At 37.0% G+C, this 26,830-nt stretch overlaps 1 protein-coding gene and 1 long non-coding RNA gene across 2 annotated transcripts in view; one reads left to right on the top strand and one right to left on the bottom strand.

Annotated features, from left to right (window-relative positions):
• LOC148424926 (uncharacterized) overlaps positions 1-26,830 on the top strand; it is an 80,863-nt gene that overhangs the window by 12,850 nt on the left and 41,183 nt on the right. The gene's annotated exons all lie outside the window — the stretch shown is intronic.
• Positions 25,120-26,830, bottom strand: part of luzp2 (leucine zipper protein 2) — a 124,675-nt gene continuing 122,964 nt past the window's right edge. The window contains exon 12 of the mRNA XM_088413143.1: positions 25,120-26,637. Coding sequence (XP_088269269.1) covers positions 26,524-26,637 — 114 coding nt within the window. The 3' untranslated portion in view covers positions 25,120-26,523. The remainder of the gene's footprint in view (positions 26,638-26,830) is intronic.

Raw genomic sequence — 26,830 nt, 5'->3', positions numbered from 1 at the left:
GAGCTTGAGTAGCTTCTAACTGATAACTGAATTTCATATCTGGTCCACCGCAAACCTCTGATCACTAAAAAAATATTATAAAGGATTCGAGTTTTGTCGGTTATAGATTTTTGTTTTTAATTGATGCGTTAACCTCGCTGCTCTCCGATGGGTTTATTTAACTACAATCATGTCATTCGCTTGTTGACAATTGCATCCTTAAGAATGTGTGAACGCTTTTGAAGCAGGTCTAAGACTTGTTGCTACATCCATTTGTAGAGCTTTGGCACTGTATATTAAGTCAATTATAGATCCGCATTTGGTATTCTTGACGCAGGCAGCTACTTCTCCTTATTTTGCCTTCTTTGTTGCAAACAGTTTCATCCTTGACTCACAGCTTGAAGAACCCCCTCCAGTCAATGTCAGGCAGCCTTTTATCAACATAATACGGCATATTGCAGCATAGCTGTTAGGTTCTTTCCCCTGCCACAACCTGTCCCAATCGAGTAGGCTACTTTTGATCTTCAATGTTACGCCATCTCTTCTTTGCCACATTCAACTTTTGGAGAAGATTTCCTAAAGTTTATACTTAAACTTTCATGTGTGTGACAAACCAGGAATAAATTCATCTATAAAACAGTATGTCCTGGCTAATCTTTATACATGGATTTGATTGTTAGCAAAGTAAGAAAAAAAAAATGCTGATATTGCCAGGTTTTCATAGGCAGACGCAGCTTCATTTTTTTGCCCATGGAAGTGTACTTTATTGTGTTTGGGTCCTCATTGTGCGTGCCATTGCATTGAGCTGTCAAGCCCCAGACGCAGCTGAAAATGTCATCACAGAAAGTACACCACGCTCTGTATAAAAAAGGCCACATCTTCGTTTCGGAGGCAAGCGTTTAGTGTGAATTTGGTTAGACCGTGCTGTACACTTAAAAATAGTATGCAACATCTGACATTGTTTCATTGTTTTTTGTTTTAATCAAATAGGTTAAAAATAATAGTTTGTACCTTTCCTATTTATATTTATGTTTGAATGTGTTCTTACGTTGATCTAATTCAACGCACTAATTGTATACATTTTGTTTGAATCTTTCTTTTTTCCTAATGGTTAACTTACCTGGTTTTCCATGCCATAAGGCCCAAATAAAAGCTTTTAGTTTTTTCAAAAATCAACAGTCTGCCCTACAATGTGGTGCGCCGTTTTGTGCACCAAGTCCCAGAATCTATAAAAATGTTATTGTGCAACTTTGGTAAACCGTCTCTGCTCGACTGACTGCCAGAGAGACATTTCCCACTGACACAGGTGATTGAGCACACGCCTTTTAATATCGCGCTCCCTATGTACGGGTTATGTACGGAAACAGACCCCATAATCAAGACTGTGCTGAATAATACGGTGTGCCGTATGGTGAAATTACGGTAGTCATTTTTGCTTCTAATCAGGTCTGATTATCCAGCATGCCTATCAGACTGAGCTTTTATAAAGCATTCTTTTCAAAATAACATTTGGTATTTTTTTTTTTGTTGCACTGCAAATAAAATAAATATCTTTCGATTCGTTTAAAAGGTTTTACATGTTGTAATACACCATGAAAAAAGTAAACTTGCTCATTATTCCAAAATGTTTGGGCCCCCCTGTTACGAGATCAAGCCGTTCCATGGTAGGGCTTGTAAGGCAAATTCACCGTATGGCAAGCAATCCAAACCTATGTTAAACAGCTAATGCATTTAGAACCCCAGCTAAAAACATCAAAATTGTACATACATATTAAAAATTGGTACCAAAATAGAATAGTAAGTGCTACGTATATACAATATATATGTATACAATCAGAAAACATCATAAATTAAAAACTAAGAAAGGATTTATTTACCTTTGAGTGGCTCTTGTTATTTCCATATTCCCTTGTTATGGGGTCCACTGTATTTTAATCAGTATTATGACAAATTTAAATCTTTGAAAGGATATTAAAATATATTTCGTACTAATGTACAATTATGGTTCACGTAAAGGGATTCTTTTTTTCAGGTTGGACTGAAAAAATTCTTTATGTGATGAATATAACTTAATTATTTTAAACTAGGACAAACAACGATAATCAGTTTGCTTTGGATTACTCATTAACATTACTTGAACTTAAAACCTTCAGGTTACACCAGTGTTTTCAAATTTATCGAAACCTAAAGATTTACTATGATGGTTTACTTTAATAGTCAAGCTAATTCCAGGTTTCCTTTTTTATTCGGGGCATTCAGGTGAACTGAGGACATTTTCTTCTATACATCCTTGGCGCTTCTGGCAGTTTGGCGGAAAACATATTTTTTAACCATTTTTTCTATGACAGTTTACAGTCAGCGAGCCATCTATTCTGTTCCTATGATGATACCTATTCACACACTGTATATGGGAGCAATAGTGTTGTCAAGAGATGTAAACAATCTAGAAATTAAGCTTGATTATTAATCGATCCAATAATCTTATTTTGATCTCACCTTAAAAAATTATTCACAACCGGTGATACTTTTGTGCTGTTGTTGTTTGTTTTTTTTTCAGATCTATTGTGCTATTGCTGCAGACCAAAAGATTGATATGCATCAAGAAAGAGTGGCTTTCGATTTCATTTCTGAATCAGACGTATAACTATTTAATAATAATAATGCATCAGTTTTAAATAGCGCTTCTCAACATTCAAAGATGTTTTACAATGGATGCATTATTCATGTACTCACACATTTATAAACCAGTGGTAGTACACTACGCTATCCAAGCAATGCTTGTCTTCTGGTGTATTTGAGACTCTTCCCAAGAGTTGGCTGCAACCTTCAATTTCAGCCATCATGAAGAAAGGTGAATGGTTTTCTTTTGTCATTGCCAAAGAAGTGATATTTACAATGAAAATAAAGCATCATCCATCTTGTCCATTGCGGACTTGAACAAACGTAAAAAGTTGCCAATTTTAGCTAACCAGGGAGCTTTCTATAGCAGTCTACATTTTTATTTTTGTTGGATTCTTTGCATTTATGTGTCAGGCTAAACTTGAGCTGCTTCTGTGGTAAGGAAACTCATTACCCATAATGCATATCACTCTACCTTCATCAAAGATGTCTGAAGCGTTTTGCTAAAGTTAAATTGACCATTTATTGGCTCGTCAACGTTCACATGCACTTGGATTTTCCCAATTGCTCTCCCACCCATAGCAGGAACCTATCAGGATATGACAAACACAATTATAGCCAATCAGCCTCCACTTCAGGGTGTGATTGAGCTTCGTTTTCCAGCCCAAAACAAGCACAAAGAAGCAAAGTGCGTGAAAACAGATATAATCAGCATACAGAAAGTAGGTTTAAGATGAAAAATTTAAAGGAGTAAAAGCACTTTAGTTTAAACACATTGTTGGGCAAAGTTACTTCAAAACTGCAATGTATTATATATTATTACTTTTTCGTAGTAACTATTTACATTACAATATTACTGCATTTGATATTTAATATATTACACTACTATTGCATTACGTTTATATTACTCTCACCAACATAACTGGAAATATGGATTTACCATTCTAAATGTGGCTCATTACGCTCATTACACATCCAATGAAAGGTTGGCTTAAGCCTAAAAAGAATACAAATCATTAGGTCTGTATTGTATCGTGAACCTTTAAAGACTTGACAATATACAGAATCTTTGTTAATCTGTTACTCTGTTAATTTAACCCTCCCAACTGTAATTAAGAGGTTAAAACCTGAAACCAAGTTATTTGCTTGTCTGTTTTCCCAATATGAATGTGAATGACCCTCCGTGACATTTGCACAAGGAGTCAGCCAAAGCCCTCGTCTATTCCAAACCACATTGGCTGAGAATGACCTTTCATGAAACGTGGAGGTAACTAAATATGAAAATCGTCGTCAAACTGCTCCCTTTCTGAGGCAGTTTTGTTTTAATTAAGCTCATGTAGTTCTTTTTTTATTGTATATGTGAGCTATGTTTTTGCTTTCCAAAATAAGAACTGTTGTGTCTTCATTGCATTTAAACGGTCATTTTCCACACAAATCAATTCAATTATTTGGGTCTAGTTCAACAGTGTATTAGAAATGCAAAGATCTAATGGATGCATGATAAGGTTTTTGCCTAAAGAGCAAATTCACTTTTGGAAAAGTTATGCTAGGAAATGCTTTCCAATGGATGAGCTGATACCTATGGTGTTAAACGCATTCGACAGTTTAATAACACATGTAGTGAGCATATCAAATTGTCAATAAATGAACACATTTTTGCAGTCCCAGATGAAGTATTATTGCTCCCATTTAAAAAAAAAAAAAATCGAAATCTCGTCCGCCTCCCAGCCAAATTCCCAGGTTCGATTGTATAAGCATGCGCATTTATCCCTTCTCCTCATTCATTCTCTTGCGCTTGGTGTGATTGGCCACTGGGTAACATTTTGCTGGGCCTCTCCTCCCCATGCCTGTCATTATTGGACACCTGAACCTCTTGTAGCGTTGTCCCATTGGTGCAGTTTCTGGACCAGTCAAGCACAGTTGTAGTTCTCTTAGTAAAGTCAAACCTACAGTAGAAGCAACAGTATGATCACAAATCATTAGCTCATTTTTATATTATTAACATTTGCTTCAAGCCATATAACAAAACATGAATAAAAATTCGAGTCAATTGCAGGATTTTAAGGATAATTGTCAAATGTTCAGGCAAAAATATATGAGGCATTTTCACTAAATTCGGTCCCCAAAAACGATACATGATATATTAAAGCATTTTAATCTTACAATAAATTCTCTTTAACGTGATGTATAATACATAGAGGTAGCTCAGAAACTAATAAAGTTACAGCAGTTTGAATTTTGCCGAATTGCAATCCCTAGTTTTGAGAAAAACGCAGTTAAATTTTTGCCACACTCATCATTCAAAGTATTCCCTTATTTTCATACACATTCATTACAATTTGAACCTTTTTGGCTGCTGGGAAATGAAAGTTGAGACCCTAAGGAGGCTGTTTTTGTTCAAATCCAAAGTGGACATCTGTCAAAAATTTGTATTTTTTGTTAATAACTCAAAACTAATCCCCATGAAATAAGTCTGGTTTGGTGGACATGCTGCTCTTGTACTGCTTGATCCCTTTTTACTTTGTCCTTATTTCCTATTGCCAGGGTGATGATGGGAGCAGAGCGTATTAAAAAACTGCTTAGAACAAAAAACTTGAATATGAAAAGGAATGGGATATTAGAAACCATGTGTATCTCATTTCATACTTTCTCCCTTGAAGTTGTCATATAATTAACTAAGGTAGACACCTGGGAAATAGCCAGACCCCTTTTACTGGGGCTCATGTCACAATAGCTTTTCATAAGATATGTATTGATATAGCAGACTGGCCATCCGGATTGGCCAGTATAGCTGGAGTGGAAAAAAAAATGATGCTGCACAGTTGTGAAAATTTGGCAACCAGCCCCAGCATTTCTTTCTATTTATTATTTTGCAATCTGCTCACCACGGATGTTCCCTTCCGTTTCCCTCCTCCCGTAAACCATCCTGTGGTGTGCCGAGTGGCGCATGCAAGTGGGCCTCCCAGCTACGTCCCATAGACAGATGGTATTAGTCTTCATCAACAACTACTGAACTCTATAACGCCATTGCAATGTTTGTATGAATTAAACTTATCAGGGAGGGAGTGTAAAATAAATTAAATCAAACAAACAAACAAAACAAGAGTATAAAGAAAAGAACAAAGTGATGGTGGAAAGTCTATTGTGCTGCCAGATTGACCCAACATCACCATCCATCCCGATGTTGACTACACAAATGCTAGCATTAAACAGCAGACCAATAGATGAGAAAAATCTCCGTGTACAGTATCTGTTCAAACTTGTCTACACATTCTTACACACACACCAACTCCTTTTTTTTGCCATTCATTTTTTTTATGATAGACCCCTTTTTAAATGTGAGGCAATGGTGAAACACAGGTGAGAAATTCCACATCATTTTGTACTTGCATCTAGAGGGGCCCATCAAAGTAAGTCCGACTGATATTTTGCGGAACTTTTCATTGCATTCTTTCTGTTGTTATAATATGATAACATAAGCCACATAAGCGCTGTTCCAGATTTTTTTTTCTTTTTAGTTTTCTCAAAATACCTTTCTGATACCGAGGGGTTGCAGACCACTATAATAGGGAGCTTGTAGTAGAGTGCTTTATGTCTTGCAACTCCCCTGGTAGAAACTCTACAGCGAGTCCATTCTTATTAAGAATTTTCTGCGACCCTTAGGTCAGCCCATAAATAGAATTGCAGAAGAAATGCCGCATGTTTCTTTCTTCATGTCAAGGTGACATCGTCTCATCACAACATGAGAAGAAACAGCACTAATAGTGACTGAGTATAATCTGATGGTGAAGAGAGTAAAAAAAAAAAAAGTCTTCTTGTGTCTGTTTTGCTCTTGTGTACCCATTTATCTGAAAATGAAAAAAAAAGCACTCAGAGTAGAACTTTTCTAAAAGCGATGAGGGGAAAAGTAGAAAAAAAAAACCCCAGCATACTAATCACAGCGGACTGTTCTATGGATTTGTTCTACCAAAAAGTTCTGGAACAAAAAAATCTACCTCCTTGACAGAGGTAATAATAACCTCTTTTTCCACCTTTTAATCAAAATCCCAAATCACAGTACAGGGTATATTTTCATTTCTATTCTTGTTTAAAACGTGAGGCGAGCAATGCTGTTATTCAAAGCTCTCTTGATACGCTACAAACATTTTCTCTTCCCACTCCATTAATCGCCATGCCCCACAATTCTTGTGTCTATTTTTACTTGACTTGACCTAGACACTTTAATATAATATAAAATATTTCATATTCTTTAATAAAATTCTCTGTGTCTGAACTGCGTATGAACTAATTCACTGATAGCCGAGGCTGCAAATCATGGATACGTGGATTGTTCCAGAAATTTGTGAAGGTCGTTGAAATCCATGAAAAAGAAAAGAAAAAGCATGCTTTAAAATTTAAATATGACTTTCACCCACAAAGGAAGTCGACCATTTGGGTTGGGTAAGTATGCACATGTTCCAGCTACACGAGCACTTTGAAGAACATCTTTTTTTCTGTATGAAATATATCAAATAGAAATAATCAGAATACTGTGCCTTTAATAGAATACACATCTGTGTACTAAATCAATGCTCACCAACATATATTTTTTAGGGACTATCAAAGAATCCAAGTATAACACATTTTTAAACATTCAGTTCACCATTTTCATTCTCATTAATTTAGTTTTAATTAATGGGTGTCTGCACTTGTTTTTTCTTGCCTGGTTCACCTTTTTTCTCCCCTGAAAACTCCAAAGGCTTGTCTTGTTGATGACAGCCATAATCATGTTGAAAACAGAATCTGACAATGCACCCTAAAGCAGCTTTGGTACGTCACGACGCTGAATCATGTCAGTAATGAGTCATGATCCTACTTCACAACAGTGCCAATCCATAAAGCGCATAGATGTCACAACATGCCACACTGTGGTTCTGACATAAGTTGTACATACTATATAAAACAAGGTGTGTGTGCGCGTGTGTGCGTGTGTGCGGGGGTCAGATGAAAGGTCATCTTAAAGGAATAATTAAACAAATAATTTACAATGGTGTTAAATGTATGTCTAACAAACATGTAAACTATATATGCACATAGTTTCCAAACATACAGTATAAAGTAATATCCCCCATTGTGGCCCAGTTCTGTACAAAACATTTATGTTAAACTGACACACAAAACAGATTATTGAGATGATATGAACCTTTGAAAGTACAAACGTTTTTGCATAATCAACGAAAAACCTTGAGTAAATCTGCATTAATACTCTGTACACATGCTACCAAATGACTATAACAATAGTTGTATTCATTTTCCCTTTGAGGACAAGCTTTATATGTAAGTAGGTAGTCTGTCAAATATTTGCAATGCTGACAGGTGTTTTGACTATATGGGTGTCAGAAACCTCTATTAGTGTGCAAATTATCCTGTAGGTTATGGACCACTCACAGCAGTGACAGGTTGAACTAATAGCATTACCATGTATTAGTAAACATTGTGAGTCAACACGTGCAATAGAACAGGACACTAATGCTATTACAGCTGTATATATCCGAGAAAAAAAAAATCATCTGGCACATGCTTCAAGGTGAAAAATAATAATAGATTCAAAACTGGTGTGCCCTTGCCACTTTGATTTTGTCTTGTTTTAATGCTCAAAAGAAAATTGTTAAGTTCTTTTCCAATGGCAAAGGTTGAGCACTTTGACAACTGGGTCACAAAATTCATTGATCTCCTTGCTTTGTTCTTCACTATCTGGCTGCAGTGCCTTGAAACAGAAGACTGAGATAAAAGTGTCTGACACCAGGAATTAGTGACATGCGAGGGCACAGCTCTGCAAGAAACTTCTTTTGCGAAACAGAGAAAGGAAACTGACAGTAAGTTACAAGGCAAAAAAGTAAAAGCTAAACTTGAAAAGTCACACTGTCAAAGCACTCTTGGGCTGACAGTTGTGAAATATTTCCATGAAAGATGCTTAAAAAAGCTCGTTGGTTAACTGTCACCATGAAAACTCCTTTTTCTACTAATGAAATACCCCTAACACTTGCATTGAAATAGTATGCACCTTCTTTTCACTTGACCATATTCTTGTTTCTTAACAAATTGGCCATAAAAAAAGTAATATGAATATCTAAAAAGTATGTTTTTGGGGTAATACGTATAAAACATACACTCAGGCGCTCTTTAAACTCCCAAAAAAGCTACACTAATTATTAAATGTTTGTTTATCTAATTAAATAGTCTTAAATTTTCTGAACTAGTAGAATTTACAAGAGCACAAATCATGTACAGAGTTGAAAACAGTCTTGACATAGTGTACACAAGCTATTCAAAATTAGGGAGCGTTATTACTTCTTAAGAGGCCAAAGTGTATTTAAAAAAACAAAGACAAGAACCAAGATAATAACCAACACAATAATTATGAAAAAAAAAATCAAAAACTTGTGAATCTTTTACTATATTTAAAAAGATGTTTAAAAAAAGGCAATGTTACCTGTTACCTTGTTTTCCTGTAAAATTTCTCAGTAAACTTAAAATTTTCAGCTAAACTGCGCATATGGTCATTTAAATTGAACCCTTTGTCAGCAGTGGACCTTGTTAAAACTGTCAGAAGGTTACAATACACCTGTCCTCACAGTGACTAACTACTGTTGAGTAATTGAAAGTGCAGTATAGTCTATGACAGGTAAAGCTTGGTAAGCATGCTGAGAAGAAGCATTCTTTGTCTATGCACAGTTGTCAGTTTTGTCTCAATCCTGCCTGAGGTTATGCTTTCTTTTGGAGAGATGGTTGTTTTTCATTTTAACACAAGCACCAGCAGATGTCCTTTGTTACCTCAACAAAACCAAAACAACTACTACAAAATACCATGCTTGAATTGTTGAATGAATCAGATTAAATTTTATGGTGTAACATATATGCAAATTTTGGGGGCAATATTTTTTTTGGACTGCTGAATAGATATTCACATGATCAGTGGGATCGAATGTGAGTTGTATGAGGCTGCTCCCATCCTTGCACTGAATTTTTTCTTGATGCGCAATTAATTAAAAAACAAACAAACAAAAAAAAGCAAGTACTACAAAGTCACCACGCAGCCGCTCGCTAGTTGCTATTTCTCTTGTCATTCACAAGTGAAGAGTCTTTTTGAATCGTGTAGAACCAATTACATTTTTCTCAGCATTCCATAAAATATGTCTGTTTGATTTTGGATTCTGGGTGCACATCCTGGCTAACATGCACAATTCACAGAGGTTAAATACGCACCTGCAACTGCATCTTTTCTACTCATCACTATCATTTGACAAGTACTATATCTTTCAAACTAACGTTTTGTTCCCAGTTTGGCTATTTATACAAAGTGCAATTTCTCAACAGTATATTAATGTTAAGGGGGGCACCCAAACGCCCTGTTTGTTTTTTGTTAATTACTATCGCCTTATTTACCCAATGGCAATGCATCAGAAGTATATAATATTGAATGGTCATGGCAATGAATGTGATTTATATCTAGTTTGGCATGCGGCTTCCGAATGCCCTAACAAAGGTTTATAGTACCAAAAGAATGTAACATGAATGCATGTATGCAACATTCAGGCCACATGTAGAATCATTCAGGCCACATGTAGAATTTTGTTTGGTTTGTGCGTTTTTTGGTAAGATAATTTATGTGAGGTAACAATCGGAACTTTTTTGCGGTCAACACAGAGAGCCTTCGAAATTCATACAATTGCTCAATCACCACTGTGAGAGCGGGAGAGGCAAAGTGCACTCCCCTTCCATTAATTTCTGGATGGGGCCTTTGTTAGACACTAATCACCAGTTTGTGCTTGAACTGTTTCCAACTGAAAAGCCTGAAGCACAGACTCGGGCACTTCTTTTTTTTTGCATCGCTTTAACAGTGTGCGCTTGGAACTTATGCATGCTTTGCGAACAAGGATTTTAGACGTGAGTCAGTCCTCTACTGTTCTTGGTCAGAGTTTTTGTAAAAACATATAAAATCCATTTTAAATCTGTCTTATTCTTCAGAGTGACTTATATATCTTTTTTCTTCTTCTTTTTAGTGATGATGTTTGTTGACTGGTGCCAATTTACACTCCGGAGCAACTTAGTTTACGGCCCAAAAATATAGGAATATTGAGAAAACCCTTTTATGTGACCCTGGGTTTTAAAATTCAATGTTCAGCTCAGCGCAACCCGCAGTAGAGGTGGTTGGGTTGTGCAGTGAAACAGTGGCAGCCCACCACTAAATAGGCTTATTTTAATGTGTCTCTACAAAGCATGAAAGAGTGAAAAATGTTTTACAATTCATGATACCTGGGGTATTTTCATGTCACAGACATGTTACCAGTGAATAAAATATGGGAAAATTGCATAAAATACATTAATACTAAATATTTCCTGGATGGCATTTCCTCATTATGGTTTTGAGTGAGCTTAAGTTTTATTTGTATACGTATACGTGTGTGCGTGTCTCGTAACAGAGCGAAATCTTAAAAGTCTACCTTTGAACTGCTCCCTTGTGTTAGGAGGTTCAGCCTCATTTACCCTGCAGCCCTTTTTTTCTTCTTCTTTTTTTTTTTTTTTTTACTTTCACTTACAGTATGTATTGCATTGTCTCGGAAATCCTTCGCCTTTTGGGAAATGTACATGAAAGCAAATATACACTTGCAGCCAAGAAGCAGCGTCAGGTTTTGCACGTAGGAAAATCCCCCGTGAATATTTGATGTGTGTGCCTATGCCTACCTTCCCACACACACTGCACTCAGTAAATCAGAAATTGCTGGGCAAGGGGTCACACTGTATCAAAGCTGTTGTAATCACAAAAGCAAGTCAGAAAGCAGCTGGGAGCTTAGTTGGATGTAAGAAAATCTAAATCAAGTTTACTTAGTTGGCTGTTTGGGTGCTGACTTTGAGAACTACAGGTCACAGTGAGCTACTTTGCATTGCGGTGTTATTGTTTGCTGCACTACAGTTCGGTTCAATAAATGTCGGAGGAGCTGTTTCAAGCAACGGTTGTTCTATTAGTTTCCAGTAAAGCCAGTTGTTACAAAGATCGATGATGCTTGTGGGAATTATTTTCACTCGATGCTATAGGGGCAAGGTGTGAACTGAGACTTTGTTGCAGTGCTAGTGTAGTTGAGTTAGTTTATGTTGATTATTGTTAGAGTGTTACAGTGTTCACATAGGTAAACATACATCATTTACAAGACACATTTAGGTAGACATGTCCCATGTCCTGTCATTTAATTCTACAAACTCTTGCCAGCTTCAATGTGGCTCTTTATGACTAGATTCATCTGTCATTTTTATATTGCTTGACTACAGTTACTAGATTACAATTATTGTCAATTTTTTAATTATTTCATTGAACCTTGAGTTTAATTTCATTTGTTAAATTTAAAGCTCCTTGTCTGAGCACCATGTCTGGTTTTGGATCAATTTTAAAAGGCTGGGAAACAAAATAAAACAAAAACAAACTTTTGAAATCAGTCATTACATAGAAGGATGCTACATTTATAGAGTTTTGAGTTTAGTTTATACCTCTAAAGAAAATGTTTAGGGGTTAATAACTTTTGAACATGAACAAAGTCTTCAAACAGGTTCTCATAATCTCTTGCATCCTTGTTGCAGACCGTATGCAGCCTTGTTGGAGAATGTTTGCAAACTTTAACAAAGCCTGATGAACCATTTATGTGCACGCACATTTTCTACCTTCATCAACACACTTAATATTCACTCACTGAGGAGTCCTCATTTGGATAGGATCTTTATTCTCTAATATACAATATTCAACTGAGTTTAACCAGGTACATAATTAGGACACAAACTGAATAAATAATAAAATAAACAATGAAAGAAACAAACAAAATGACTGTCCTTTGCACAGAATGGTGTTAATGGGCAATTCTGGACCTAACGCAATTACTGAAATCCAATTAAAGCACCAACTTGTAAACAATCTTTTTTAATTCTGCAAAGTTGCACTGACAAGATTGTTGAGAAGGCCCCAAATGAAGTTGGAGAAAGGTTGGCAGAAGGAAGTTGAAAAAGAACAATAAATATGGAAAAAGAAAACTGTAATCTTGTGGTAAATGATGTGGTGGTCTACAACAAATTTCAGGAGTGCGCTGATGAGAGAATTCGTGTAGCCCATGTCATCAAAAGGATATTTTTATCAAGCCGACGTTCCAACAAATACGTATAATTTCTGCCTGCATGTCATGTCTGACGATACGTTACGCAAGACCCAAAAAAACAAGAACAAGAAAAGGATGGCCTTGGCAAAAAAGTACGGAGGAGAGAACAACTGATGTTTTCTTATCAAAACCTCAGAAAATGAAAACTATTCAATCAATCCCACCACGGCTGAAATAAAATCAGAGTACTTATTCAAAGTCATGACTCTTCTACGTGCAAATTAATCAATCTGGATAATGCAAGTTGAAGGACTGTACAAAAACATGAAACACATTCATATTTCAGAGTGTCACCAATGAAAATTGCATATGCGTATGCTTTCATTATTTAATTGTTGCAACACAAAAGAATATGTCTAGTTCTTGTGGCACAATAAGTTCCGCTTAACGTTGGTCCTAGGACTGTCCATGCTTCCTATATTACGATCGTTGCTATTTGATAGTTAATTGTTGAAAGTGATCTTTGTGTACACACGCTACCTTGTCCAGACATAAAGAAAGTATATGACATGTGTTTAATAAAACAATGTCTACTTTTCTTTTCCATACCCAGTGATCTCCTAACCATAGTACCAAGACCAAACAGGCAAACATCCCTTTTTGAGCAAAATTTTGATTTTCTTTTCCCAAACAAAACACTCAGCACATCAAAGCGGGGTGAGCATCACTATCTCTTCCCATAACCGCAAACATAACTCCCCCTCCTCTCCCCCTTCCCCCTCTTTGCAAACTTTATTAAAGGACGCTCCTCAGTTTGCGGTGTCCATCCCACATTCATCTGCTCATTGCCCACCCCCTCCTAAAAATTTAGACCCCGCACAACTCTCTCACTCACAGCCACAAGTGCACTGTCTGTAAGTGTAAGGAAGAGTTGTTCCCAAAATGCCCTTATATAAATGCCATCATTCTGTCGATGAAGAATGACGAGAAGAAGTTACTTTGAAACAAAAGTGCCTTCAATTGTGGCAGAACAAGACCAAGTATTAGTCTGTTAAACTGCTTCAGACTCCACTTTAGGACTGAGTGTGGGAATGTTATTGCAGTACATGAGCTAAGCGCAGCTGCAAAACGTGAATCACTGAAGGCACACAAAATGAAGTGCCAACTGGTGAGGGAACATTGCAGTTCAAGAAATAAAAGGCAGTTTGTTTTATTCTTCAATAGAATCACCATCACAGACATAGTTTAGAGCAGCATAATTTTTACAGTCAATGTCAACTGTTCCATCAGAACACAAGCATACGTTTGATATCCAAGTTATTAGTGATGTTCAGATGGTTCTATTTTTCACTGTATGTGCCACAAAGATCACCGCGTGAAGAGCATGCAAATATATGCATTTAATGTGACGGTGGCGCATTCTAAGAACAGTGTGGCAGAGGCTGGTTCAAACTGCTGTAAGGCTGCAGCACTTTGTGGGAAGCAGGAGGAGTAGATTCCTTGTTTCCATGGAAACGAGAATGTGTAAGTGAGAAGGGGGGTGCCACAATGAAGAAGCTAAAGGTGAGATCACCATGCAAATTACTTGACCACATATTGTTCTTCCTAAATAAGTGAGCTCATGTGCCCATCTCATACCTTCTTCTCTCAGCACGTGTTCCGTTTTTTCACAAAGACAAAGACAACAGATTGTACTTGAAAGAGCGGCTATATCTGATGGTAAAAATCTGGCATGTCTGGTCTGTTTTTGGATTTTTCCCTTCTTCCCTTCTCATTATTTCAGATTTCAAGAGAAGGCACTTTGATCTGCAAGACAAACCTCAGAAGACTTAATAAGTGTGCATACGATGCATAATGTCTAAACTTACATCATTTTTCAAATCTCCATGGACTTGGTGAACAAGAAATACTTTATGAATTGAGATATGAGCAACTGTAAAAAACAAGGACTAAATATAGCTACCAATATGTCTATACCATGGCGACTTTTCATTAGTGACATTATATATATATATATATATATATATATATATATATATATATATATATATATATATATATATATATATATATATACTGTATAGATAGATAGATAGATAGATAGATAGATAGATAGATAGATAGATAGATAGATAGATAGATAGATAGATAAACATGTCGATAAATGCTGTTACCCCGCGTCCCCCAAAAAAAGTTGAGGTTCCACTGTACAAGGACAATGCCAGTGAAATGCAATGATGAGTCACTTTTTTTTTTTAATTGATTTGAAAGCGTATTTTGTTACCCTGTGCATCTATTTAACATCAGTGCGGTATTTATACTTTGAGTGTTACATCAAAGATATTTCACACCAAAGGGTTTGTATTCAAAGAAGATGCGAGGGGGCAGAAGTTTCCCCTCGATGGTGGCAACTCGTCAAATTTCAACATGGCAAGACCACTTTGTTATAACACTACTAGGAGTGTGCCATCCCTTTGCTAAAATACGGACAGAATGGTGTGGAAGAAAATGACTTAAACACAAATGAAATACTACACAAGGGTTAGTTAGGGATGACGATGTAAATCGTTCATCAATTTTGCTGTGCAACTGAACAAGCAACATGCATTCCTGCCCACTGCTGCAAATATCAAACCGGTTACAGATACTTTGTGAGCATGCCATTTGATTGGAGGCTGTCAACTCCTCCATCCTTTAGAAAAATTAGTTCTGGTTAGATTTTGTTTCAGGCAGACATTTCCATCTCTTTTTAAATTGTTGTTCAAAATGTCAATGCATTTCATCATCATCTTAGACCTCGGAAATACATTTTTATGTACTGTAATTATGGCCTTGTGTTTGTCAGGAAGAAGAAAAAAAGGCCGCTCACTATAACCATAGCAACAAATGTTCATCAGCAGTATTAATGCTGATGGTGAGGCCATTTAAAAATCCCAGGGACATGGTTGACCTCAAGTAGGTTTTTATTGACTTGAGCTTTGAAAAGGTCAGGGAGTGGCATAATGAACAACACTACAGTGTACTGCAGCGTACTTGTTCGGCTTTCATTAATTGCCCAACTATGCTCTATTTTACACACATGTCATGCCATCGCGCAATTAACACATTTCACATAGCATTTTGTTTTCGGGCTACGTTGAGCTCCCAAGCCCTGCTGACTTTTTTCTACAATATAACCAACCTCTTGCTGAACTCCAGATTACACATGTGGTGGAAAGTGGATGAATGGTTCTAATGTAACTGGACAGTTTGTTGATTAGCCTCTTTGCTTGTTGACATGACTTGTTGTTGAAAACACACACCTACACACACAAACACACACACAACAACATTCTTATAGTGGAAACGAGCTGATGTCTGGTAGATTTCTAGAAAAAAAAAAAAAAGTTTCTGGTAAGGCCACTCATCTAATTCAAGTCATTTGAGACCTAAGCGATACTGAAACGGAAATGACTTTTTATTTGGCAGATTGAAAGGACATTTTGACGGCATTGGCCTTTTTAATAAACAATAGAATTGTTTATTGTTCATTTGTAAACAGAAAAGCACATGCAAATCAAAATGTAATCTCCAGTAATCTGCTGTGGTTTATCTAATTTTCAACAGAAGGTTCTTGACAGTTCAGATGGAATCATTCCTAAAAATATTCCATCGTTGCAAAGGAATGTTTTGCATGCATGTTATATATGGTAAGCAAAAATATTAATACATCTCCCAAACAATCTCACAAAAGGAAAGGTTATATTTGTCTAGGTGACTTCAAAAACATGTTCAAAAAGAAAATAGAATTTAGAAGCCACAAAATAAGTTCAGGTATTGATTTACAAGTCTCACAAGTAAACTTTAATCAAAAGTTTGCTTGTTACACAAACAGTGCTGTATCAATGCAAATTAGCTCTGTGTGAGTTCTTTGGCTCCATGTTTTCAACTTTAAGTCTTTCTAAAAAGTTATTACTTGTGGGGAGCTTTTGTTTCACTGCAGTGAATGCCGCTTGGAATAAACATATATATATATATATATATATATATATATATATATATATATATATATATATATATATATATATATATATATATATATATATATATATAAACGCACACAGTATATGAATCACATTGGGGTTTTTTTTTTTGTTTGTTTTTTTTGTGCAAGTCTGGGGTAAAGTGGTATAATTTTGCTGATGTTAGTCCCAAACTGTGTCTGTTTTCAATGGTAGGCGTTCGTTTGCCACCCAGCAAGAATGAGATCAAAAATTCAACAATTGCAAGAAAAAATTCTCCATGCATTTTACCCGGCATATCATAGTCTCTAGTTTCTAACATGTGCTGCATACGAGCACATAGAATGGCACCAGTTGAAAATGTCCTCTTATTTAAGAATGCACACTTTTTAAGTCAACTTTAAAAAGACAGCCAATTAAATAACGTTTTGTTCTTTTCACGCAAACTTGACAAATTATGGTTGAAAAAATTCACATTACGGCTTCTAAATACAATTAAAAAAGATGTTTGGATCACAACATGTCAAGAAATGTCATCAATATTTGGACAATGAGATGCATCTAAAGTACAAATTAACAAATCCTTTGCACTTCCCAGACTTCTCTTCTTCGTCTGAATCTTCCCCTTTGGCCCTTGTCTCGCTAGCTGCTGATTGTTCCAACAGCCTGACGCGATTCAATACGCTCGACCGGCCCAACCCCCTTTCCCCGACCATGACAATTACTCCGACTTTCCGATGGTGTTTACTACATGAAGCTGACGACGCACAACGACTTTTGAAGTCAGCTTGCTGTGTAGCGCCCCTCATATCGAAATGGAAATAGCGTTCCATCTTCCATTGACTAAAATGTTTCACAGACGACATAACACACAGGTGATGTATTCCAGGGGCGTACATTAAGTAGATTGTGAGCAGAGGGAATGTCCATGGTCTTTGTGGGATTTAAAAAAAGTAAAAAAAGTCGACTTCAGTTTATCAGCCCTTGTGAAATTTAACACTTGATTGACGTACATGGCAGCCAGTTAAACACTTGTTGGATGTTTCACTGTGTTTACACAGTACTGTATATGGATTCATGCAATTATGCAAAATACACCAATACAGATTGTACAGATAACGAATTCCACGTAACAGTCCATACTTATATAAATACATAAATAAATATAGAAAGAAATACATGAGGTAGATATTTGAAAATTAAAATTACATTTTTATTACACCTTCAGTCAGAAATAGAAACAAATAACAGCTCGTTGGAAAATATCAAGACATCCAAACAACAAACTACAGCCTATGACAATATTGTGAATTGTGAGTAACACAATTTGTTTGCGTACACCAATAAATTTACTCGGAAATTTGGTGAAAATAAGCAAATTCTTGACAGAATTTTTTTTTTACAAAGGTGTCAGTTATCAAGGATTTGCAGGTAAAGCTCAAAAGGCAGAGCCAAATGAAAAAAAAACAAACAAACAAAACAATAACATGCTGAAGTTAATAGAACACAAAATCCATAAAGCAAAATATTCAGTTTCCAAATCAAGCTTTATCTTTCATTATGCAGCGAAAAAAATGCAATTTCATGGGGACCACGTTGATTAAAAAAGTATATCACAAATATTCAAAGGATATAAAAAAGAGACACTTAACTCATGCACTCCATTTACATCCAACAGTTTCCACTGTGAGGCTCCACTCCTTGTTAATTTACTTAGTAAGTACCTCCATCATTACAACAGCCATAAAACAACAGACTTTTAGTTAAAACTTAACACATTATTCAGAGCAAGTCTAATACTGGGATTTGTCAGCAAAGAGCAGCAAGAGCAGTTTTTGCTTCAGTGTTTATAAAGGTCTATTGCACATTAGCGTTGGTGGCAGTGCAGATTATCGTTTCCTCAGAGAGACATTCATATTGTTGATGCCAGGCCATTGTGTTCAGGGCTCTGACAGCTTGGAGGAAGAAGCTGTTGTCGAACCTTGCGGCGCACATCTTGATGCTGCAAAGCCTATGACCTGATTGCAATGGGGCAAAGAAAGTGTGTGCGTTTGGGAGGGGTTGCTTACAATCGGAGATGCATGTATTGATGTCCTGGGTTGTGGGTCGGGAGACTTCCCTTATTTTCATGTTTTTGTTTTCACACTATGCTATGCGGGGACTTGAATTTGTGTGCTTTGCAATTCCCAAAGCACACGGGGAGTCAGATGGTCAGGACATTTTCCTCAGCTCCTTGGGAGGTGCTGCTCCAAATGTTGTGCGTGGGAAAATTAGCTGTCTTTAGTCCCCTCAAGAAAGAACGTTTTTTTTCCCATTTTCAAATATTAAGATGGCAATGTTGGACCAGTTCCGATGAACACCAACAAGAGGCGAAAGTGGGGCATTCGCACCTGACACATTTAGCATTAATATGCATGTTATTCATTCCGCAGATTTGTGAACTCAAACTATATTTATTTGTATATATTTGTATATATTTATTTGTATTTATTTGTATATGTTTATTGATGACGATTTCAAATGCTTGTTTTATGCCCAAGTCTAAAGGCGTCCTTCCATCATGTTCTTTTTTTTTCTCCAAACGCTGCTTTGTATTGCTTAAAAGCCCCTACCTCAGTGCCAGTGTTGTGTTGTTGCAAGGTCATACGGTTTCACCATGGAGGTGGAAAAAAATCCTCCAGGATGACTGCGGTGTTGCGCTGTCATGGCGGCTTCTGGACACAATGTTGCCAGTAACATTTTCACCAATAGCTTGCTAAATTTCAATGAGCCAACAAAAAGGAAAACAAAACACGATGGCCACGAGGTGCCCACATATCATGGATTGACCAACAAAAAGAGAGCTGTTTTCCCTATCCAATTAAATGGAGCAGAGACACAATCTGATTAAACCTCATTTTCATATTGACTATTTTTTATGATTATGTATCTTATTTTTTTGGCACACATATAAGGCCCACTTGAAATCCCTTTATGTTTGCAAAATCATCTGGGAGCCTTAAAATCAGATGTGTCTTATGTATGGTACTTGGATGAAGCTTGATTCATTTGTTTTACTTATTGTGCAGTAATGCGCCTGACAGGAAATAACCCAGTGCCTCCCATATATGAAAATTGCTAAAATCATCCTTTTCATTGAGAGAATGAAGAATATAGTAATTAGAATTAAACTAATGAAAACCGCTTGGGAAAAGGGAATTATTTTATTATTTCCAATACGAATTGTCTTCCAAAAATGAAAAGATCTTAATTTTGAAAACAGTAATAATAAAAATGACAAAATGGGTACCTTTAAAAATGTATATATATATATATATATATATATATATATATATATATATATATATATATATATATATATATATATAATTTAAGTAAAAAACAAATGGAATGCAAATCTGATTAGTTTAAAAAAATATATTTTTCGTCAATGCAATTGTCTATGTCCATATGAATGGGGGGGGGGGGGGGGTCAGTGCTATTTGGCATCAAATTCTTTGCATGTTGTCATGAATGCATAAAACGTGAAAAAATAAGCCACCACAGAGATACACTGCCAAAGGAAGTAAGAAGGATAAATAAGCCCCTAAGTGTGTAATCAATAGATGGAAAGGCTCTTCTATTGCTGGATTAGGGAAACCTCAGATTCAGCCCTTTCCATAATGAGACCAGGAACAAGAGGTGGTTACAAAGGTACAATAGGGGGGTAATACAGTATATACTGTAGGAAACTCAGGAAATGATGCAGGGCTATACATCATTCTTGAAATAAAATAATCTAAACATTTGGTTTCTGAAACATACGTTTTTCCCATATATTTTTTTCATTTAGTACTGTTCAGAGAGCAAAGAAAAAGAAGAAGAAAGAAAGAGTCCTACCAAGCTTGGCAAGCTTAAAAGACTTCTCAAGTAGCTGATGGGTGCCGCCAGGCCAAGCGGGGTGCAGCCTTGTGGGAACTGAAGCAAAAACTCTTGGGTTGGAACGCGTTGAGACGAGCGCAATTTTTGGATGGCCTTGAAGAGGCTTGGCAAACCTTTTAACACTTCAGGAAGGGGATGAAGTGCCCTGTCTACAAAGTTTAAATTAGGTTTAACTGAGCACATACTTGAGTGATGGAATGACTCATTTGAGGATATTTTATATCCTGCGGACACACCTTCCATACAGCAAGAAGAGTTTGAGCATGTGGCAAGATTTCAATACTCAGCAATGTGAGAGGAAGCGTGCGTTGTTCTCATGTGCTTTACGAACGAATGTCACCGAAATAGTTGGATTAGCGGTTACCTCAAAATATTGGAAAGAAAATATGAAGCTCTGCAGGGAACCATAGTTAAACCCAGGCAAGTAATTAAAATAATGCAAACCGTACAACCCAATTAGATGAGTATTCTCTCTCTCTTACGCACTCTCTTTCCTTCTCTTTTTGTTAAGTCAAGCTAGTGGTGTGACCAAGGCTGAATTGGATGAAACATGATGAGCTGATAAGAGGGACGCGGAATCTCATTATTACAGGAACACAGAAAGGACTTGTCAGTGGGTGCATATTTAGCAGTCGAGGAGGGATTCAAAATGATAAAGGACCACTCAATAAGCCTCTCTTTTACACCCTGATATTGTCAAACTTGCCTTTTTTCATACTTATTCCCTTTCTTGTGCTTTGGACTTCTCTTTGGTCATCATCGGCTTAGAAGTCTCTACTCTAGCCTATCCTGACTGACTTTGGATAGAATGGTGTCAGTTGCAGAGTTGACAACTACAGCGGGTTTAAACCACTTTAATCTTGACTATTATTTTCAAAGTCCATCATCAATCAATACGAATTTCCACTATAACACAAATCGTTTACACCCAAACAAAATGATGTGACTAAAATCTGTTTCACTCTCCTTCCACAGTGGTGAATTTTGCTTAATATTAAGTCATATTTATGTTCTCAACACCTCCTTTATCGACTACCCAATAAGACGGAGTTTAAATAATGCAAAACCATCTCTGCATTTGAACCTTGGAAGTCCAACATGACCAGATTAGTATTGCCATGCATTTTAAGAGTTGAATTGCATGCAGTGGGTACATTACAACTTCTTCCCTTTCTCTATAACCTTTTCTTGATCCGAGATTTTTGAAATATCCATTGAAAAGGTTCATGCAAGATATTGTCACACAATTTAAAAAAAAAAAAAAAAAAACAAGAAAAGAAAGTATCTATGTTTATTTCATTTCCTTTGGAAAAGTGAGCATACATCATTCATTCATATGATCAATAAAAATGAGACTTCAGCCAGATCTCGCAGGTATAGAGCAGAGATCCTGCAGTGTCTTACTACCAAACAGCACACTACAGTGTCATCCACTGAAAGCTCAGCCATCACCCGGGGGAAATCCAGGAGAAGATAACACACATTTGGATCTTCTCGGTTGTCTGCTTCAATATCCCAGATGTCGGATTTTTTAAGGTGAGAGGTCCTCAGCCCTCAGTGACAGCTCAGATGAAAAAGCACTCTGAGGCTTGGTGTCCATCCATATACCGCAGCATGGTTTTAACAAGTGACAGTGAGCTCTAGCGCGAATATGCTGTGGATCATACATCCAAAAATTTTCTATACTGTTTGTCCTCATTGAGGTCATGCATAAGCTGTAACCGATTTCAACTGACCCAAGAATAGTCCCCAGTATATTGAAGACCACGGACAAACAAGCATGCAGGCTTACATTTATACCTATGGATGATTTAGAGTCTTCATTCCAATGACTATGCCATCATTAGGCATTGAATGTCACCTTTGGGGCTTCAAAATGATGCATTCGTACATATTAAATACCATTCAGACCAATTAAGTTAACTTGGTTGATTTACCGCAGCATTCCTGGTGATCTCTCATACTAGTGGGCCACCAAACCCCGAATGAAAGTCGCATTGTGGCTGGTCAGTGTATATTCAAGAAAGTAAATACAGTCAGTGGTTTACAATGATGGCAACCTAACGACTTTTACATTGACAGTCTCAGACTGCTTATACATGTCTAGGAAATAAAGGTGTCCTTTATACTGTATATTACTCACCTCAATGTTATTGATTAACAGCCGTATACACTCTAGGTAATTTTATTCTTGGAGGCAGTAAAACCTTGAAACAGCTTATTTGATAAAGACTGTGCTACAAACCTGTCAATGTTGCAATGGCTAGATCCTTAAATAAGGTCAGTAATACGACAGTCTCATGCAATTCCCATGGGCTCCCCGATAGACAGGATTGCTTTCAAGGAGAACCATTTCTCAAATCAAAAGCATTTTCAGCTTTTATCTCGTATACATTTACATTGTGAAATTTGTCAAGGTACTAGCTCGAATAATATAAGACAAACTATTGAAGATCGGTCTGTGTAACCTGCACTGGCTACTGCACCAGAGCTCACATCATTGCAAGCTTAAGAGGTCAGGACGGATGTCATTTTGTTTCTTTAAACCATTCATTCTTTGGGATAGGGCAAACAGTCTTGAAATGGATGTTTATTTCAAACGAAGTGCTTGTGCTAATGTCACCTTTTTCTTATGCTGTCATTGGCCAAAAAGTTTGTTACCCCAAAGGGAAGTGGAGGAAATGGGAAACTGCTGACATTGGCAAAAAAACATGAAAAAAAAAAATAGAACAGAGCAGTAAAGATGGATTGAGAAGACCTCGAGCAAGGTCATAAAAAGAGGCTGGTCAGCAAGAGTTGCTTGATGAATTGGTTCTTTTTCTTCCATTTTTCTTTTTTTTGTTGTTGTTTTTTTAATTCTTAATGAAACCCTAATGAGGTGCTCCAATACCGTTCTGTAGACTTAAAACAATTTTACCTTTACATGAATTCAAATAATAATCAGAATGAGGTGGACATTTACTTCATTGTGTGTGAATTAAAAAAAATAATAATCTAAGGGTAATTTTGCAAATAATGTGTGATATTAAAATCCTCCACTCCATTGCCTCACCCCCAGCGACCCCCCCATTCATTTCTGTACAGCACGTCACCTTAGCATATTAGTGCCTCGATAAGCGGGGAGACATTTTGTGGATTTCATGTCAGCTTCGGCCAAATTAAAGTCAAAGTAAAATGATTCAGTTTTAGGCAAATAGAAGCAGAACATTGTTTTGTGATTCATGTTTGCTGGAGTTGACAGACCACGACTAGACTGGTCATCATCGTGTTCATGTAAAATGTTTAACACATGTATTATTCCACCATCCTCCTCCTTATCTGTGAGACCATCCCCAATCACGGAGATAATGAAGCCTCCTTTCTTATTGTGTTAGTTTTATCTTAATTAGTAGAATTAGAAAAATCAATTTTATTATGCAGATGTTCACAAAGGTCAAAGAAAACACGATCATTTCACTTCTATCAACGGCCATCTTAAGAAAGACATTGCAAATCACTTCTGTTCTGATTTCAAAAAGGATTTCATCTTCAAATAAAGGCCTAGTTAGTGTGCTCCCTGATTTGTGTGTGTGTCTGTGGCAAAATCAAAATGACACACAAATAACACCTTGTTGCTTTGATAAAAGCCTCAATCCCATGCAATCATTTTGTTCCCCTCTGTCCTATCAAAGGGATATTGTTGAAAGGCAGAATCTTTCGAGTCCTGCTTGGCTCTCCAAATCCTGGTTGGAGGGCCTTTTTAAGCCACTGAAACATGTTGACCTAACCTATGGGAGTCGCTCCTTTTTGCACAAAAAGACGGATTATGGCCTTGAAAAACTGCAGTGCACCTGTCATCTGACATTTTTAAAACGGCACATTCTTAGATCCTGTGGTCACACCAAATGTCACACGGAGGGGCTGCCGGAACTAAAGATAGATGAGGTTGAGCCGTCACTTTCAAAACACAGACGAATTTCGGGAGCTTCTGGGTCAAACGTTGGCTTGACAGTAGAGGATGGTAAATAAGGGTGATATAAAAGCGCCACAATAGTTGAATAGGACAAAGGAAATAGATAATGCTTAAATCAAGCGTAGTGAGCATATTGGAGCTATACATTTTCTCAACCGCATTTCCTATTCAGGTTCACACTCCTTTTACCCCACGGAAGTCCGAAATAAAGCCTGATACATGGTGCAGTTAATGGTCACACTAAACACAAACTAGCTCTACTGGGAGACATAATATAACTTCTGGATTTGTATGGTGGTAACTCTACCGCTTAAATGCCACCAGGAGCTTCTACAATGAACATAAAATAATACTGGACTGCACACGCAGAGATTTTTTTTTTTTTTTTACATGCGCACCGTAGTTCTGATGCCTTTAGCTTAAGACAGAAGAGAATACAAGTGATTGATGGCTCCCATCGTTAATTTAATTATTCTGAAAGCTCTTGACAACTGAAACTGAGAATATTTACGACTTTGCAAATCACAAATCATCTGCTCGAATCTAAAACCCTATTGAAATATTCAAAATTAATGAAATATTCATAGGGCACGTTTGCACGCGGAGCAACCTTTTTCTGTTGATCACAAACATTCTTGCTCAAGTTTTTTTTTTTTTTTTTCCCACAAAGAACCATTTATTCTTCACAAATGTACTGAAAATTACAGTTCATTGAAAGTACACATAAAGGTCAGAGAACACAGATACATGTAGCTAGGAGTTACTACTCAGTGCATGGCACATTCTCAGGGAGACGACCCATTGTGAGTCTTTGGCTCGTTGCCTCTGGAGTGGTAAAGGCAGAAAGAGTGCAGAAAGATTAAACGTTGAACAGTTGGCCAGCCAACTTGAGCCTTAATATTCCAAAATGAGGAGGAGTAAATTAACCTGCTACTATGGGTGACAAACAATCGTCTAGTTTGGTATTAGTTGGAGAAGTATTTTTCCTGTATGAAGCCCAGAATGCACTGTACAATTTTGACCATTTTTGATGGAAAATGCAGCCTGGCAACAAAATATGGACTGCGACCGACATCAAGCAGTGTCCCAAATTTGAAGAAAATCACTTCACAGGTTCTCTGACGTCACGCTCGCAGATAGAAAACCAAACAAGAGAAACATACCATGAAATGACATGTACAGTATATCATTGCCACAGCCACTATCATCAGCAGCAGCTGCATAAGTCAACTTGCATTAATGTGACTCACTACGTTCGGCCACACTTTCCTATTTCCTCTTTCGTTTATTTAGTTTCAACATAAACACCACTATGTGAGCACACGATTTTGGCTCAAAGTCACAACAACAACCTGTGGTGGACCCATACTAACGATGCAACGATACTGCACTAAGACCCTGAAAATCACTCGGCCGTAGTCAAGAATCAACGTACCTTATGTTTCATCGCGCAGTGTGACCATTCTGAAAACGAATGACCGAAGACTGCGAGAATCATATTGTAGAACAGGCATCTGCAAATTCGTATACTTATTACACTATACAGTGTCCAGACCTTATCAGTGAAAAGGGATTTTTCGAGAAAGATCACACATTAGTAAGCAGTACCCTCCCTAAGAATACAACTCAGATAAGTAAACATCAAATGAACAATCATGAAACAATTTACCAGTGCCATTGCTACCATCAAAATAAAACTGTAAAATGCATGCCATGTTATTGTGTTGACATTTCCAGTGCCTTAGCTTTTGCAAGCAATGCTGATACTGTACGTGTCTGTGTGTTGTGTGTGTAAATGTGCGTGCGCGTGTTTTGTGAGGGTGCGGCGGATGTGTGTGCGCATGTTTTGTGAAGGTTCGTCAGATGTGTGTGCTCTTGGAAATATCGTTGAAGGAATGCAGGAGATTTGTATTTTTCATGATACGCTGTCTGCTCAGTTGTATTTTTGAGGCTTTATCTTTCTGCTGCTGCTTTGCCCTTCGTCCTCGCTGTCGTCCAGGCTCTTTCCAACGCTTTCCGAGCTCCCGGGCTGCCCTTGGCTTCTTTGCTGTGAGGTTCAAAAGACAAACATGAATAATAAACAAGATAGCTCTAGCCATATTTCATTGCAGGCATACAGCGGTCTATAATTTGAATGATAGGTATGAGTAATGCTCATTAATACCCGAGAATGTCAAGAAATGATAGATTCAAAGAATAGATGACCAAGGAGCTATTAAAAAGACTTGTCCATTTTTATT

The sequence above is a fragment of the Hippichthys cyanospilos genome, chromosome 4 (genome assembly GCF_059441005.1).
Source record: "Hippichthys cyanospilos isolate Australia breed blue-spotted pipefish chromosome 4, RoL_Hcya_1.0, whole genome shotgun sequence".
NCBI classification, from domain to species: Eukaryota; Metazoa; Chordata; class Actinopteri; order Syngnathiformes; family Syngnathidae; genus Hippichthys; species Hippichthys cyanospilos.
Note: the sequence above shows the minus strand (reverse complement) of the source record. Positions and strands in the feature narration are given on the sequence as shown.